This window comes from Eublepharis macularius, chromosome 13 (genome assembly GCF_028583425.1).
Source record: "Eublepharis macularius isolate TG4126 chromosome 13, MPM_Emac_v1.0, whole genome shotgun sequence".
NCBI lineage: Eukaryota > Metazoa > Chordata > Lepidosauria > Squamata > Eublepharidae > Eublepharis > Eublepharis macularius.
The window spans coordinates 47619146-47638022 of record NC_072802.1 but is presented as its reverse complement, the minus strand read 5'-3'; the positions used below and the strand labels follow the sequence as shown (position 1 = coordinate 47638022).

The 18877-nt window shown below is 44.8% G+C and overlaps 1 protein-coding gene across 1 annotated transcript; it reads left to right on the top strand.

Moving 5' to 3' along the window:
* Nucleotides 1–1138: 1138 nt before the first annotated feature.
* On the top strand, nt 1139–17663 carry UNC119B (unc-119 lipid binding chaperone B). Its single transcript, XM_054996583.1, has 5 exons — nt 1139–1377; nt 3129–3242; nt 4695–4806; nt 6807–6979; nt 13361–17663. Exons 1-5 carry the CDS (start codon nt 1167–1169, stop codon nt 13471–13473), a joined length of 723 nt encoding a protein of 240 aa, XP_054852558.1. The 5' UTR covers nt 1139–1166; the 3' UTR covers nt 13474–17663.
* The last annotated feature ends 1214 nt before the right edge of the window (nt 17664–18877 follow it).

The window sequence follows — 18877 nt, the reverse complement described above, 5'->3', positions numbered from 1 at the left end:
GATGAGTATCGTATATTTTGTTGCAGATTAATCCTCTCTAGCACATGCGCGGTGTGGTGCTTTGAGCAACCTCTGCTACAGAGGTGTCGCTTACTTGCCTTCTCAGGAGATGTTTATGCAGGCCCTATTACCACTATGTAAAAAAAACCGACATTGGTAGTAAAATGACCATAAGCTGTAAGACCATTTTGCATGTTGGAGTTAACAATAAGGCTGTGAGTCTGCAAAGGTTGATGTCTGGTGTGTTTGGGTCCCGCCCCCCCCCCAGTATGTTTCAGGTGAGTAGGTGTGTTGGTCTGCAGTAGAAGAACAAAATTTGGGTCCAGTAGCACCTTGTAAAGACCACCTAGATTTGCAGGGTTGGGTGGAAATCTAGTTGGTCTTTAAGGTGCTACTAGAACCTGAATCTTGCTCTTCAGAATATGTTGTAGGGAAGCTTTTGCGGGGTTTCTTGGTAAAGTGGTGATGGGGTCCAGCTGCTACTCTGGCTCCACTCTCATTTTTCAGCCAGGACCAGTCATCTTCCTGCCCCTTCGCTGCAGTGATGGTGAAAGCAGCAGCTTGCAGAGGATCGCGCCAGAAAGCAGTGCTGGGTCATTATTCTGATGCTCCCTTGTCGCAACAAAAATGAGATGTGCTCCAGCCCAACTCCGGTTTGGGAAATATATGGAAATTTGAGGGTGAGAAGGGCAGGGTTTGAGGAGGGGAGGGAGTTCAGCAGGATATAATGCCATAGAGGCCACCCTCCAAAGGAGCCGTTTCCTCGGGGCGGGGGGGGACTGGTCTCTGTGGCCTGGCGATTGGCAGCCCTAGATCCGGTCCCAGCGCAGGCTTTATTTAGCTGACTTGAAGCTGCGTTGGTGGTTAGGGGGAGCTGCCACAAGGAAACCGAATAAGTTTCCGGGGAAGGCCGGAAAGCGGCCCGCAGAGCGGGGTAGAAGACCATTGCCACTCAGGCCGGGCTCTCCTGACCCGCCGTTCAGCTCCAGCTCAGGCCTTGCCGAGGTGCTTTCTCCGTTGCCCGGCAACGCCGCCTCCTGCGTCCGTCATGGCGGCTGCGCCTGGCTCCGCCCCTCGGCTGCCCGGCTCCCATAGCTACCGAAGGAGGCCGCTTGTGGAAGGCAGTGGTGGCGGCCATTTTAGCGGCGGCGGCGCCGGGGCTGGCGATGAGCGGCTCGAAGCCCAGGGTGGCGGCCCCGGGAGGCTCGGGGCCATTAAGCCGGCTGCGCGGGCGGAGCGGCTCCGGGGACGCTGCTGTGGCGCCGCCGCCGCCGTTGCCACCGATGCGAGCGGTCCTACCCCGGACCGAGGCAGAGCTGCTGGCGGTGGATGTGGTCCGGCCCGATCACGTCCTGGGGCTCGGCCGCGTCACGGAGAGTGAGTAGCGCCTGCAAGGTTGCGAGTCCTTTCTCTCGGGATGCTCTTTTCGCCTCGCGCCCCGCCTCAGCTTCCCCCCTCGGGGCCTGGAAAATGGGCTCTTGTGTATCCTTCCCGTCCTAAGGAACTCCGCTCTGAATGGGCTCTGGGAGGACTTAGACTCGTTCTTTGCTATGTAGGCACACGTAATGGGACCCCCAGTATCCGTTCCTGTTCTGTCCTTACGGCGCCCCTCCCCCTTACTCAGGACACAAAAACACTTGATGCTCTGCAGAATGTGTCCACCTCCGGACCCCGGCGCCAGTTTTGCAACGATCCCCTCTCCCCTTTGCTCCGTTCAGCAAAGGCCCGCCAGCAGCCCCCGTATCCGTCTCATCACAGTAAGTTTGACTGTTCTGCCGAACAGGCTGTTGGACCTCTGAACGTCCTAGCTTCAGCTTTTCACTGTTTTCGCATCGAAATACATCCTTTTGAGAGACCCAAGCAGAAACTCTTTTATAATTACAAACACGATGGGGCTGGGCTTAAGAGCAGTTCTCTTTTGAGACTGCACAAGCGCCTCAAGGTCCTCGTCCAATAGTTGTTTAAAGACCAGTTAGATTTCCAGGATATGAGCCTTGGAGAGTCAAAGATCTCAGGTACCCCAGTGCCAATTTTGCTGTGCTCTGAACTGTTACCCCAGCAAACATGCACGCTGTGCACAAACACACCCTGAACTGGTTCATGACCCAAGTGTAGGCTGTGAACTTTGTTTTCTTCAAGAATAACTGTTTTCACTAAATCTAGGCAGGGGATTTCTGAATCTGGATATCTCAGCTCATTATGGTTAACAAACTAGCTACAAACCAAAGTTTTGAATCTCATTTTGGTGCTCCCAAACAAACTGCATTAAGGCATCTCAACCATCATTAAATCAAGTCATAAGTTCCTGAGGTCTGAATGTAGCATACAATGTTAACATCTGTCTGGTGGTTGTGGTTATATTTGTTGGGGGGGGCGTAAAAAATGTCAGTGTCTTATTTTTGTACTTCTAGAGATTTTTTGATTTGTACTATGAGACCCTAATACCCACTTTGAATACCCCTATTGAAGCCCCAGTAAACCGATTACCTAGCCGCTAACCTGATTACCTAGTCACTGCTTGCAGTGTGCATGAATGATAGGCTCTCTATGACCAATTCCATTGTTACTGTGAATAGCCCTGCACCCTAGTTTCAGCTTTCAGTGTCTCTGTGCGGAATGGCTTCTGTACTTGTCCTGTGTTCACATAGAAAAGTGCTTCTCTCAGTCTTCCTAGAGTCAGCCATCAACAGCACCCGCCACACCCATATCACAGGACATATTAAGTAATTTTCTCTGAACAGCTTTCTTTCCTCTTAATGTCTCTAATGGGAGGCTCTGTATCTGTCTTTTCTGGTATAGACTTGTTTCCCACCCCGCAACGCAGCTATCAGCCACCTCTTTCATGCATTTGGCATTGTCCAGTATAAGTATACTCTTTTTTTAAACAAAACATTACCAGAATTGTATGTGACGTCTTATACCAAGTTTGGTTTTGCTGAACTAGCCTAACATTGTCTGCTGCAGTTGGCAGGAGTTCTTCAAACTGTCAAGGAGAGAGATTTTTTCCAGTCCTGTTACCTAAGATCATTTAACCTAAAGATGCTGAGGACCCTCTTCTGTATTCTCTAAGTCCTGATTCCCCATTGTGGGCTGCTGAATGCCAGTTTTCTTCTTTTCCCTTCTCTTAGATTATTTGTGCAAGCCTGAAGACAACATCTATAATATTGACTTCACCAAGTTCAAGATTCGGGACCTAGAAACAGGGACAGTGCTGTTTGAAATTGCCAAACCTTCTGCTTTAGGTAAGTCGGCTGGGAAAAAAAACAACTGGAAAATCAAGTTATTGTTCATGGGGTCCAAAATTCTGGGGGGGGGGGGGTTGTCTATAAATTCTTGGGATCATATTGTGTCTCCATATGCCAGCATTTCTATCTCACCCATGTGGCTTCTTCAGAATCCTGAAATCTGTTGTCAACTTTAAAAAACAGTGTAGATAGTTTCTGCCAAAAATTGGAGGCAGGCATGCTGGAGTTCCTGCCCATGGCTTTATAATGTCCTATGCAGGAATACCGCCCCCCCCCCCCCCACACACACACAGATTTGCACCAGGAATTGGGAATAGAAATAAAGTAAATTTAATGCCGGCTGTTTTGCATGAAATGTTGTAAATGCAATCATTGGATTTTAGTTTTACAATTTCTAAGCAAAAACACAGGATTTCTGCATGTGGCAGACCAATCCCGCATAGCCCCAGAAGATTTTTTGTGTAACTCTAGAATTAGCCATTGTCTGTTTATCATGTGTTTATCAGTTATATCTGTCTGACCAATTTATTGTTGTCTGATCTTTCACTTTCTGAGATGCTTAGCTCCTAAGTTGTAGTGCTGTTGCAGTTTTTCTCATCCTATCAGGGTAGTCAGTCACTGGTTTCAGTTCTGTTCTGCTAGCTGTTTTGGGGGGCTGGTGTCAGGCATGTTTCTTTTCCTTTGCTTGTGGTTCACTCTAAGGCCTTTTTGCATAACAAGGTAAACAAGAACTATATTTTCATGCTGTTAGGTTGTATGTTATAACACCAATGTTTGCAGTTTGCAAGATATCTTTATTATTTTTGTGGTGGTTTCGTTCTTAATTGCCCTGACTCTCCATTCGCCAGGTATGTCCCCATGATATCTCTTTGCTCCACCCCCTTTTAATATAAGGCAAAAAGTACTTGGACATCTCTTGTACAAAACCTTTGAATAGTTTTACCATGCCCTTGAGCAGGTTTTGTCCATGTTGGACTTCACAGGAAAAGTTTCTGATGACTGTGACATATGACTCAAAGGTGCCTCACACGGTGTTGCCTAGAATCTACCGCTTCAGTATGTTTTGTTCTGGTAGGGTTGTCTCTGCATTAAGTTGTCACATTAACTTAAGACAATTAGTTTTCATCTCATGTGTATGTTTTGTGCAATATGGCTTAAATGCTGTACAAAACTCTCCCCCCCCCCCCCAAAATCAGCCTTTTACCTATCTGCCCACTCCACACCTCAGCTGACCTAAATCTATCTCGATTGTAGCTTAGTGTTGCTTTGTCAAGCAGTGACCTAATTAGCTGGAAAGGCTGGATGTGGCTATGAGCGCCTTGATTAGAAAAGCTCCCCTCTCTCAAAAGTGCACTACTCAGATGCCACACCTTAAGGATGGGCATGCCTTAGCTACAAATGTTTGCATTATTATTTAATTGCTAACTCTTTAGTCATTGGTTCTTGCAGAACAAGAAGATGAGGACGATGATGACAGCGGAGAGGCTGACTCCAGCGCAGGGCGGTTCGTTCGCTACCAGTTCACTCCTGCCTTTCTGCGCCTCCGGACAGTTGGTGCAACGTGAGTAAATGGACAAACTAAAGCTCTGTTTACTTGTGACTTCCACCCCAGCCCTACCATTGTCATGAAGTAATTAGGAATAGACAAGACACGTTCAGTGATCAAAAAAGAATTCTAGAAGGGGCCCGATATGCTCCTACTCCAGCTCTATTTTTGATGCAGGAAATCCAAAACTAGAACATCCTCAACAATCTTTGCCCTCTTCTGTATGACTGCCCTTCAGGTGTTTAAAGAGTCTGATCATGCCTCCCCTTTAGTCTTTTCTTTTACAGGGTAAATATATCTTGTTCCTCACAGGACTAGTTTTCCAGACCCCAGCCCATCTTACTTGGCCTCCTCTGAACTTATTCCAGTATGTCTACAGGCTTCATAGAATGGGTTGCCTCAGACTGAACACAGTACTCCAGACGTCTAACTTGTTCAGAATAAAGTGGAGCTGTTACTTCTCGTGACTTGAATACTGTAGTTCTGTTAATACAGCCTCAAATCATGTTCACTTGTTTTTGCAGCTGCATCATACTGCTGATTCATGTTCAGTTTGCGTTTGACTGAAATCCCAAGATCTTTTTTATATGTACTACTACAAATATTTTCCATCCTATATTAAATCAAAAGAGTTTTCAGCTAAACATTAGGGAAGAACTTCCTGACAGTTAGAGCGGTCCCTCAGTGGAACAGGCTTCCTCGGGAGGTGGTGGGCTCTCCGTCTTTAGAGGTTTTAAAGCAGAGGCTAGATGGCTATCTGACAGCAACGCTGACTCTGTAAACCTAGACAGATCATGAGAGGGAGGGCAGGAAGGGTTACATCAGTGCTTAGTTTTCGTAGCCCCTTCTTACATGCCCTGGGTAATGCCAGTTGTCACTTTGGAGTCGGTCTCCCACCTTTGGGGTGGGGGGAGGGTTCTCCCCACCACTGCACTTTGTTAATTTGTTTTATTGTTTGTATATTGATTTTAATTCTTGTTTTTATCCATTTTAACTGTTCACCGCCCAGAGCCCCTGGGGATGGGCAGTATATAAATTGAAATATATATATATATATATTTAAAAAGTAATTTTCTCCAGGCCAGTTTGGCTAGGGATCCTGGAGGTGTTTTGCCATCTTCTAGGCTTGGAGCAGGGGTCACTGGGTTGGGGGGGGGCAGTAGTGAATTTCCTGCATTGTAGAGGGGGTTGGACTAGGTGACCCTGGAGGTCCCTTCCAACTATATGATTCTATGATTCTGTATCAGTACATTTGATTGTTTTCACCTTTATGCAGAACTTAGCACTTCTTCTCTTTTGAATTTCATTTGGTTTGTTGAATTTCATTTGGTTTGTTGAAATTTACCATCTATTTTGACTTTATTTTTGTATGTTAAGGTGTTAACTGATTTTTGTATTGCCTGAACATTTGATAAAAATTCTCTCAGCCCCTTCTTCTATGATACTAACAAAAATATTTAAGCATATTGGGCTCATGACAAGAGCCCTGAAGCACACCACTGGTTGAAACCTCTTTTTAGACTGAGCTGTGTATGGGGCTCCTGTGTACCGAGGTGCTTTAAAAAATCAGTTCTGAAGAAAAGTTGTATTCTGCACCCTGTATAAATTAAGCAAATGTTCATAATTACTCTGTGTTACTCATTTTACGTAACTTAATTAGCTAGTCATGGAGATGGGACAGGAATTATACAAGGAATTGGACCCCTCTCTCATTCCAGTGATCAGTAGAAATCTCACTCATCCCTTGAAAATTTCAATGTGCATTGCCTATGTACTTTTAAGCATATCTTCACAACCATAAGAACCAGAAACATGGTCCCCTACAAAAGAACAACATTCTTAGGAAACTGTGTTGTGGTTTTCACCACTTTTTGCACCTTTTGAGCGCTCTTGCTGCATACACACAGCCCTAGCTATCTCTCAGTTCAGCGCAAATGGTATCCCTGGGGATGGGGTCAGCGTAACTCCAGTGTCATCTTCCTTGCCTTGTTCTTCTACCCATCCTTTTTTTGCAGTGTTGAATTCACAGTGGGAGACAAGCCAGTATCAAACTTCCGCATGATTGAGAGACATTACTTCAGAGACTGCCTTCTCAAGAACTTTGACTTTGATTTCGGCTTCTGCATCCCAAACAGCAGGAACACTTGTGAACACATCTATGAGTTCCCCCAGCTTTCAGAGGACCTTAGTAAGTATTTTTCCATCGAAGTCTGCCATGTCTGGCTCAGATTGACGGTCCATAGAGTTGAGGCTTCTGACAATAGTTAGGAAACTTTGCAAATTGGGCAGCATGTTAATAAGAAGCCACTCGCCCCAAAACAGATTTCAGAATATTTTTTTTAGGGACTTGCAGAGGACAATTTCTCCATCAATTATCTCCCTCCCTTCACTGTATATCAGCTATTCTCAACATTCTGAGGACAGTGAGCATGCTCAGTCCTGGTCAGGCCGAGTTTTTGTCGGGAAGGGTGTTTTTTAGTTTGTTAGCTAATTTGTGTGTGTGTACTTAGGAAATTCTGTGATCACACAGAAATCTTCACGTTATCTGCTGATGGACCCATTTTGTGATAGATTCTTAATCATGAAATAAAGTGTTACAGGGAACAAGCTGGGTGCCTGTAAAGAATCATATGGGGTGGGGGCAGGAACTGTTTGGAAATCTCTCATATGTTTATGCATGCATACACATCCCTTCCTCTGCACTATATTATAAAGTTAGGAACTTGAGCAGGCCAAGTTTCCCATACGCCTCTTTTTCTCCCCAACATTTGACTCGCAGCTGCTGAAGCATGTTCAGTCCTTGTGATCAAAGCCATGTTTAACTTTGTTTTCCCTTCTTTGTTAATGTCATATTTTTCTGCATATTGGGGAATTACCCCAACTGTACAGAAATCTTACATTGTCATGGTCCTGTTTGGCTATTTTTGTGATTGGCTTGAGCCACCTACTGTTTTTTTTTTGAATTTTTTTTTTATTTTTAATATCTAAAACAAAAACCTACAAAAAAAACTGCAAAAGTACTAGGAAAGGGGAAAAGGGAAAGAAGAAAGAAAAGGGGAAGGAGGGCTGGAAAAGGGGGGGGTTACATACAAACAATAAACGCTACACTACAATGTTTTCCCTTCATACTGCCATAGTTAAAAATTTAAACCTTCATAAAGTAATGATGGAGTGGTTGACCTTGCAAAATACAAAATACAACCCATATTAAATTTTCTTCTTCCCCCCCCGGGCCTCGGACGCAGTTCTCTCTGAGCAGCTACAGCCACTGCGCTCACTGCCTCCCCCCTCCCTTCAGGCTTTGAGTCTTCTTCATTTTGCATGGTATCTTGCCCGAATTCTTGATTTTTGTCCACAAAATCCCTTAGCTGATCCTCTGAGTTTATCTTGTAGGCTTGATCTTTATAATTAAACCAAATTCCTTCCGGAAATAGCCATTTATACTTTATCCCTCGTTCCCTCAGGAGAGCTGCGAGCTTTATGTACTTAAATCTTCTTTTCCGAACTAGAAATGGAACGTCCTTCAGTATCTTGACTTTATTTCCCAGAAAGTCCAAATCCGCATTATATGAGTTAATTAGGATAGTGTCTCAGACCTTCCTAGATGAAAACTCAATAAAAATCTCGCGAGGCAGCTGCCGCTTCATTGCATATTTTGAAAAAGCCCGACGGACTTCCAAAATGGCGCTTTTTACCTCTTCCTTAGTTGCCCTCGCGGGTGATGCCAATAATTCCGAGGCAAGCTCCCTTAGATCCTCGTTTTCCTCCTCTTTAACATTCTGGAGACGCAAAACAGTCTGTGTTCGTTCCACTTGCAGCCCGATCAACTGGTTTTCCACCAGCTTTAGCTCCTTGTTCGTTGCTCTCATGAGTGACGCATTTTCCCGAGCAGACTTCTCTGCCCCCCCCCACTGCTTCCTTAATGGCTTTCTCAATTAAGCCCACCCTTTGATCTGTTTCATTCAGCTTGTCAACAAAGGGTTTTATGGCTTCGACGACCAACCTTTTCACCAATTCCTCGAGCGACTCCGCTTTTCCCTGCAGGGCAGCCGAAATTGACTTGCCCAAAGCGGGACTCTGCTTTTTCGCTGCCATTTGGGGTGGGGGACCGCCAACCTTCTGAAACTCAGCGAGGGGGAAGAAATCCTAGTTTTCTTAACTTCAGATCCCACCACTCCTTCGCATACGCTTGTAATAACAGAAGGGATTCGCTTACTTACAGGCTTCCGCCTAGTCCTGTTCTTTGCCGTTTTCCGTGGCCCTGCAGCATGCAAGGTGCCGCGCACGTCTGCCGGCCTCCATGGGGACAAACGGGCAATTTACCCCCTGCCTCGATTTGCCAGAGGGCTCTTCCCGCAGCGTCCCGGACCCTGACTCCCTCCCTGGGAGTCCTGGGGGCTAATCTTTGCAGATCAGCCGCCCGGTCAGGTTGCTCGGACGTTTCCTCTCGGACCTGCGAAGAGGAGCGTCCGACATGGCCGCGAAAACGAAAACGAATCCGGCTTGAGCCACCTACTGTCTTATCACTTGGTGGGCAGGGTAATGGTATGAGGCACTCATTCCTCATACTCTCCCATACAGCAGTGTTACAGAGAAGTAATCAAATACCCAGCTTCTGTATTCAGGGACTCCTTTGGAAGAGAGCAGGGGGTCTCCCTTCTCTCTTCTCCCAGTGAGGCCACCCACCCTTCCGTCTTCCTGAGTTGTGTGCATGCTTGCTGCACAGAACTCTCCCTCTCTGTTGGGGAGCTGCACAGCCAACTGAGTGCTAAAGGTGGGCTATGGGTCTAGAAGGCTGATGGACTGCTGATTTAGAGGAAGAATGTGGTTAGGAGTCAGGAATGCTGAGTCATTTGCTCTGTGCTCACTTCCTGGTTTTGTTGCAGGCTTGTGTAAATCTGAGCAAGTTGCCTACTGTGCCTGCTTCAGTTTCTCTTCTGTTATCTGCCTCAGTGACTCCCTGAAGATAAAATGAATCCCTAATTCATCAGTCAGTGTGCAGTTTGATGTGGAGATAGTGCTTCATTTTACAGGATAAAGAACTCTGATGCCTTGCCCATAACAAATCCGGAGAGGAAAATTTCACCCTTCTCTACGTTCTTCAAGATTCTTTTTGTCATTTGGCACTTCCTGCTATTTACAGTTTGCACTTCCTTCTTTTTTGGTTGTTCCAGCTGTCCCTGAAAAGAACTCAGCTATGTCTGCTGCTCTGTTACATTTCATTTTAATTTCCCAAAATAGGGGGCAAAATTAGAGTAGGAGGATACATACTATGAGGCATTCATTCCCCAATCTCAATTTCCCCTTCCCTCACCATCTCCCTTATATCATTTGGGATGGGAGAAGTAACACACACCTTGCTTCTGCAATTTACCATTTAGGCTTAGAGCTAGACAAACTGCAGGCCCCCATCTAATAGGAAACTGGCCAACCCAATTGTGATCATGGAGACAACAAAACCTGGGCACCCACAATGTAGACTTGGGGGGGCTCAGGATATGCAGCAAAGTATGACCATAAATGAACCAAAAGGAAGGACCCCCCACAAAAGCTCTGATGAGGAACATGAAATGTTGGAGTGGCAAAAATCAGCCCTTTCAGGCTGCTGAGAGAGAACTATGGAGATGGATATTTTGGAGGGTGAGGTGGGATTCCAGAATGGTACCCCTTCTTGCTACAGTTCCTTGTGGGTATCTTTCCTAATAATTAACTGATTGACTTCTGTACAGATGACAAAAGCAGTGAAGCCAGGATACCCACCAAGGAAATGGTCTGTACATATTTAGAAGGCACCCCAGGAATGCAGAAAAACAAGACTGTAGATTATTTGTAGGGTTTGTACTCCCCCTGAAGGAGCAGGTTTGTAGCTCAGGAATGCTGATGCATCTTGGCCTATGGTCAGAGTCTCAAATCCCTCTTTCTGTCCAGCCTGCCAGTTAAGATCTGCCTATTAAGCAGTGCTCTTTGTGCCTCTGCCTTCAGAGGTGAGTGGGTGGCAACTAGAAACAGGACGTTTTTTGTGGTGGCACCCTCACCTTTGGACTTCTGTGTCCCTTGAAGCTTGTCTGGAGCCTCCTGTACTGTCTTTTAGGCGTTAGGCCAAAACATATTTTTTAACCCAGCATTTTAATTAGGAGTTTTATCTTTCTAGCCTTTTAATGGTCTGCTTCTCATCTTAGGTCCGTTTTATGGATAGTTTTATGCCGTATGTCCCTGGACTAGTTTTAATGGCTTGTTTTTATATTGATAATTTAATATTTTATCTGTAAGCTGCTTCAAGTAGGGCTCTGAAGAGGTGGCATACAAATCTACTAAATAACAAATTATCCAGAAGGGAGGGAAAGTTGTCCTGTTGAGGGCAGAAACTCCTCCAGAAGGAATGAAAGGTCGAGAGTAGCTGCGGGGGTGGGGGGTTGTTGGGAGATGGCGGCTGGCTCCAAGCCCTTGAAAGCTGAGAGTTGTGGAGGGGAGTATGATCCGTTGTGGGCTCCTAGTTTGCATGTTCCCAGTTTCATTTGCTTCCCTGTCTGGTTGCTGAAAGTGATAACTGCTTCCTTAGTATTATTAACACAGAGTTGCACTGTAGTTTTTCCCAGGAGCCTCTGCTGCCTGAGTTTGGTCAACCCAGCTTTTTCTGTGTTTAAGGGGGAATTCTGCCTGGCACCACTGAATGGCTCTCATATGAGACTTAGCTCAGTAAACTGGACTGTGTCACTGCCATTCATTTTTCACTGCAACTGATCACGGAGGAAAAAGGAAAGCAAAGTAGGATGCCAGAAAGCAAAGGTTGCCGCTTGTCACTTTCTCACTCAGTGCTGTCAATTTTGAAAGCACTTAAAGTTTCGTTTCAGGCAATGACAAATACCTAGGAATTGTTATTGCACACCATTAGAGTTGCTGTGGGGTATGTACTCAGCAGAACATTGGATCCAGACATAAAATCTCCATTCAGCCATGAAGCTAGAACTGCATGTTATTCAGCGAGTGACACACTTTCTCTCTCCTCAGTAGTGCTCCTGGGAGGAAGGACAGGGTACAGATATCACAACTGTGTTGAGCCTCATTCTTCCACCTGTTATGGGGCCAGCCAGGTTCAAAATTCTTCACAGGAGATTGAACATAACTGCCAAACCTTTGATTTTCTGTTTCAGGCAGTCAAGAGCATTCATTTTCTGTGGAGGGATTGTTTTCATGTACCAGTTTTTATTTTGGGGAGGCAGCGTTGTCCTTACGCATGGGTGGGGGACAGCCTCACAGTAGAGGTGTCTTCTCTGTCACCCCAAGAAGAAAAAGTAGTAGTAGTAGTAATAGTAGTAGTAGTAATACAAAAATAACAACAGAATTTGATTTATATACTGCCCTTCAGGACAACTGCCCAAGGGCACCCAGCTGGCTTCAAGCAGAGGATAATTTGGAGAACCCCAGTTCTCCAAATTATAGTCCTGCCGTTCTTAACCTCTACACCAAACTAGTTTTTGCTTGTCTTATACCACCCAGAAGTTTGGAAGGACAGGTTGTTTCAGAGCAACTTGCATAGTGACATTTGACTGATGTAAAATGGAGCAACTGAGTGAGGCTTTTATTTGTGTTGCAGCCTCCTCCCCCCCCCCCCAGGTTTTTTATAAGCATTTGCTTTGTCCTGTGGTTCTTAAGTTGGTCTGCTGGGGTGAATTACTCAAATCCAGAATGGTTGTCAGCCCTAATTACCATCAGTCAGTTTAGATCATCTTCTGTATGCACAAGGGCATGTGAAAATGCAGCCCCAGGAGGGCAGCAGAAGTAAGTGTCACAGGAATGGACAGGAGTAGCATCCATACGTTCCTGTTTGTGAGATCCTCACGTCTGCACTCCACTCCTTCCCCTTTTTGCCTTCACATCTGTTTATTAAAAATATATAACCCCCTCTTCCCTGCCATGCTGCACTGTAACATTACAGCATGCCTCAGCAGGGTAAGGGGGGGGGGAAGCACATTTAAAGGGCTGGAGGAAGGTGCAGCACAGAATTTAGGTTTGCCTCCTTCCCCATGGTGTATGAGGAAGCCTCCAGATGTGCAATGTAACTGCCCTGCAGTTTCTCCTTTATTTCAGGGAACATGAAATGTCTATTTCCTGCAGAGTAAAGAGAGAAAAGGGAGAGCAGATGAATCATGAGCAGATTGGGTGCAGTGTTGTCTGGGCCATCTTGGTTACTGCAGAAACTTCCCTGTGCAGAGAAAAATCTCCATGAGTGCAGCAGCACTGATGTTAGAACGTGCAGAGCTTTGGCTTAGCTCTGTCTTGCCTATAACCTCATCGCACCTCTGGAGGCAGTTTCCAGAGTGGGAAACTATAGTCCTCTTCCTCGTAGCATCTCCCTCTTTTCAAGGTCCAGCTCTGATAATGCTGGTGGAGATGGGCGGGGGGAGGCGAAATGTGCAATTCAAAGAATACTTCTGAAACAAGTTGATTTGCTTTCCCTTCTTCTAGTAGTTACAGGATTTAAGCAAGCCAGGGACTAGTTTCAGTTGCCTAGTGACGTGATTTGTTTATCTGCTGCACATAACAGAATCTTCTCTCTTACCCACTGCAGTCCGCCTGATGGTTGAAAACCCCTATGAGACCCGCTCAGACAGCTTCTACTTTGTGGACAACAAGCTGATCATGCACAATAAGGCTGATTATGCTTACAATGGAGGGCAGTAGCTGCCACAATTGCATCCTTCAGACTGTAGTACTCCTAGCTATTCTGGATGCACAGAAGGACAGCAGAAGAGCCGGTTCCTACTCGGTTGCATCCCGTGGGACATCCTGCAAGACTCAAGATGTGAAATGAAGGGGGACCTGATACGACAGTAAAAGAGCTCTGCTTGCAACTCTGCCCTTCCCAGCAATGTTACTTCCTTGGCCTGTTTGGTTTCCAGTGTTACTTTAGTCAGGTAACAGGTCAGGGTAAGTGTTAACTGTCACTGGACAGACTTGGCCGGTATTTCTTGTGTATTCTCCCCCTCCCTCCCGAAAAGACCAATTTCTGTTCAGAGACCATGGGCAAGATTCTGCAGTGTTAGACTGTTGCCTTTTCCAGGTACTGAAAGTTAGATAGTATTTTTCCCTTCAAAGGGAGCGGGTGAATAACTGGGAGCACCAGTGGTTCAGTCTATATATGTGATTGTGACTGCCTCACAACATTTCTCAAAGACACAGTTAGGATAGGCACTTAAAATGAGTTATTCCAGATTCAAAAGGTGCAGGACTCTTATTTCAGATGTTGTGGCCTTGCATTTCCTAAGGGCACTTTTTGTGCACCTGCTTGCAAAGAGGATACCTAAAATCTGTGTGGTATAGTGGTTAGAGTGCCAGACTAGATGGGACCCAGGTTCCATTCTGCCATGAAGTTCATCAGGAGACTTTGGGCCAGTCTCTCTGTTTCAGCCTAACCTACCTCACAGGGTTCTTGTGAAGATAAAGGTATGGGGAGGAGATAGGACACACCATGCTTGCTACTCGAGCTCTTGGCAGAAAGGAGAGGATGAAAATCAGATAGGTAAAATGATTAACAATTTGGTAAATTGTCCCATAAAATCCGTGCTGAGAGAAAAAGGGCCTTTTGTGTTCAGTAAATGGGAGGAGGCAGAGCTAAGCATTGCCACCTCCCCCAGCTTCTTATTCCCATAGGACACTTTGGTTCTTTCCTTGGAGGATGTGTGAAATGAGGCGGGTAAGGAATCAGTTATCAGGACCTAGGAGCTGCCTGATGAACATGCCAAGAGTCCTTGCTGGGCTTTGTCCTTTATCCACTGAGAAGGTAACAATTCCTGAAAAAGTATTATCATAATGAATGGGGATGTTAAATCAGCCTGTATTTACATTGACCAGTGCTTCAGTTTGCTATGAAGTGAAAAGCAAGAAATGAAGGGATTCCCCCCGCCCCTCACCAACAAAAACCTCTGACAGTTTTGAGTTTCTACCTGGGCTTTCCCTGCTTGGTTGGCTCAGTTTACAATTTAGTAAATTGATTAGTGTTTTGCTGTTCGGGCTGCAGCTCATCCTATACATTAGACTCACATAGCTTATAGGCTGTCATAACAACCCAAGTGATGAGTCCCTGGCTCTGGTGAGAGGGGTGCATGTCTTGGCCTATGAGACAAGAACCTGCTTTTCTATCTGTGACTACCTACCATTATCATTCTCCTTGTCTTCTCTTCCCCACCCCATCCCATTATTGCCTTGCTTCAAAACAAAGTTGGTATTTCTTTTGCCAGAGGAAAAGCTGTGTGTTGGGGTATGCCATTTTTAAAAGCTCTCCATTCGGTGCTAATAGACCTGTGTGCTGATCTGTTTAAAAGACAATTTAAGTAAAATCAGATGACCTTAGAACTGTTGTGGGCACCTGAACTTGTCCCTTTGTAGGGATATTCCCTTGTTTGGTGGCAGTAAACCCCTGCTAGGATGTTGACAATCCAGAAATGGGACGCCAGGGGGCAATGGAGTGGCTACTGAAGAAGGCACAGGTTGGCAATTGCTTGCTTTCATATTTAAAATATAAGATGTTTTGAGCTACCCAAACCTATGAAATTTAGTGGGCTGTAATAAAGGTGAGTAGGACAAACTTTGAAATACTTTAAGTATCTGCTTCAGATACTTAAAAAAACCTGAATACTGAAGAGTACATTTCATGTACAGTTTCTTCCAAAAAACACTGGTAATTCAAACATTGGTTGTCTTGAATGTCTCTTCCAGCTCATCAGTTGTCTCCTGAATTATACTAATTTTGCTGCAGTCTGCCTGATGTTTTTCACGGAAGGGTGCCTTTTTCTCCCTGTATCTAAGGCCACATATCAGAGGAACCATTCTTATCCCTCAGAACATGGCGAAAGTCCCTGAGTCAATGTGGTTAAACACCTGGTGCCTTTAAACATAATTTGTATTGCTGAGGCTTGTACATATAGTGGATCCATCCACTTCCCTTTGCATTAATCCTGAGTGCAGTCAGAAGGGTTATATAATAATCTGACTTCCAGTTAGGTACTATAGACAGTAAAGTCTCAGAAGGGAAGTGTATGTCAGTGACTTGCTCCCTGTCTGTACTGTGTTATCTGTTCTCATGAAAGCCTATGCTCCCGTTCCTGCCCCCCGGCCCCATTTTACTGCTCTCTGCGTGCCTTGTCTGAGAATAAGCTACCACCTCAGCAATAACAAACAGAAGGGCTGGAGGGGAGGAGAGGAGAGTGCCAGCTTGGTGGATGCCAACAGTGGTCTGCTGTTTTACTGGGCCAAATGTTGAAAGAGAAGGATGCTGGAAGATACAGCATGCCCAAATGTGCCACTTAGCACTGTCTGGGACACTTTCTGAAAAAGGGCCATCCTCAGTTCACATGATGTCCTGCTATTGGCTAATGGTCAGCTTGTGTGTTTGTTTTTCTTTTGTTGCCCTTGAGACAAACTCCCCAGAACATATCTGTTGAGGTTGGTAGGGCTGTTGTGGAAACTTGTATTCCCTCCAAGAGGGCTGTCATTTTGCTGCAATAACTGCATTCTTGGATTGCTTGCTAAAGAGTTAAGGGGTATGCTTTTGCTATGTTGACTAAGGAGGAAGAAAATATAGCCTCCATCCAAAGAACAGGACACTTAAGCATTTACTTTGAATTAATGGGCCAATCACGCAAGCAGCTACAGATCCTTCAATATTTACCATGTTAAAACTAGCTTAATACTTCCTACCGATAGAGGTATTTGTTATGGTATCTGGTGCTCTAGGCCTGCCTAGTGAATATGGACCAAAGTGTTAGTCTCCCTAACTTAGAGTTTTCATCTTCTGTTTGTGTGGTTCCTTCTCATCCTTGTGAAGGATAAAGGGAGGAGGGTGGTATTTGTTGTGTATCTTGAACTGGAATGCAAATTTGCTTCCTCCAGCAATAATACAGACAACACTTGGAAGCAGGAAACATTAGCAGGAATTAATTGGAGAGGCACTGACTGGTAGGTGGTAGATTATAATAGTCAGAGTATCATGTTTACTATCAAGTATCTGCCCTGGAGCATCAAACTGTTAGGCTGGGTGTTGTTCTCATGATGTTTTTGGCAAAGACTGCTATTTCCATGTTCTTATTCTCATAGTTGGATGCCATTCAGCTCTGCATATCCCAAGTGCTGGATGCAGTCCTTAGAGTAATAAACCACATTCTCCACCACTCTAATAAAGGAGAACTAGTAATAAGGGGACAGCTATGTTCTATTAGCAGTTCCCATTTGAGAAGCACCAGCAAATGTCATAGTCAGTTGTATGGACCTCTTTTGTTTTTATTACGAGTATCTTAAAAGCACGTCAGACTCAGGCAAGGTATTAATATGTTTCTCAGTGCCACTATTTTTGGGGGGGCTTGCTTGTGATGACAATGCTTGACTGGTTATACAGGACTATGTGATCAAATTACCAGCAAGGGGGTAGAGGACCAGTTGCCGTGCTATCAGAATGGAGCCCCAGCACAGCTTTATGGCTCTGAATTGGATATGGAAACAATTCCCCACTTGTCTCCTCTTGCAACTAGCTTTTTGTTATATGGTGGTCTTTGACGGAGAGTATGCCCATGTCTTGGTCTTTGATTTCTCTATGTCTGCAGCCCACAAAAGTTGTTACCTTCACATGTAGGAAGAACAGTACCAAGTCCAGAAGACTTCTCCCAAGTATATTTTTATGTCAAGATATTTTTCCACAAAGAATGGCATAAATGTCAATTAAACTGTCTGTGGTTCCCCACTCCTCCTCTTCCACCCCCCACAATTAACCTTTCATCTTGTTTCTCTCCTGGACTCAAGGTAAACTTTAGCTGACTTATTTGTATAAAATGTTATTTTGTCACAAGCAATAGTAATTAAAAAATCCCAAATTTACTCTTTATTCTTGCCTTATTTGTTCCATGTTCTTAGGAGCAGGAGATGGGAGATTTATGTATGGTGATGCTAAGAATTGGGAGGATTCTAAAAATGGAGCCACTTAATTCCAGCCTAGCAGATGGGCAATAAGTAGTCTAGATGTTCTACCTTGAAACATATAGTGACTATTGATAAAAGGCTATTAAGGAGTTTTCTGCCTTATGTTACTGTTTAAGATTGTAGAGGAGCAGTGGTGGACCCACTTCCCATTCAAAAATGTGTGATTTGCTGGTGCCATGTGGAGGTGAGGCCAAGATGTGTTCCCTTCCTACCTGTATCATGCAGATGGTCAGGTGAGGAAAAAGCATACTATTTATTATGTCCAGTGGAATCCAGTTGCCATGGCAGGAGGAGAATCCAAGGACAGCCTTCCATTTCTATCTAATGCAAGTACTTGGAGGTATCACTTGCCCACAGTTCAGGGAAATCCATCCATCAGGTTTCTGTTTTGTATTTATTCTTAACCTACTTTCAGCACATTAATGACAAGATGTGAATTTAATAAATATTACTGGAGCAGTGAGCATAGTGACTCCCACACCATTCCAATAATGTGTGAGCTTCTGCAAAGTCAGAATTGTTTGAAGAGGCTTGTCAATTTAGGATCTGACCTAATTCATGGCACACATGCCAAAGCTGAATGCCAGACCATTTTGCTTGGCATGCAGGACTGGTTTCCCACCCAAGAGACAGAAATGAACCCTTGAGGAGCTGGCAGCATTCTTGACCCTCAGCTGCCTCCCAGTATGACTGGCATGTTCCTTCTCTCTTCCTGTCTTTTATTTGCTAGCACATCAACACCTTAAGTACAGGCAAATGCTGCAGGGTTTTTGGTGACCAGGTGGAAAACTTGTCTACCTGACTTGTTTTTCAAAAGAACATTAAAAACTGCCTAGCTGAATCATATCAAAGATTCAGGTAGCTCAGCATGCTGTTTCAATTTCAAACAGTGTCCAGATGTAAAATTTCTGGAAATGTTGAAGCCATGGGGGAAAACAGAGTTCCCCTCTCCCTTTTATTAAACTGAAATTTTGAAGGAAATTGAAATACGTGCAGTTCTTATCAAACCTATAATTATGTCCCATCTTTAACAGCATAACATGTAATTTATAACTTAGCATATAAAATTGTAACGTTTGGCATACTTATAGAATTTAGAAGTTCACATGCCTGTGCT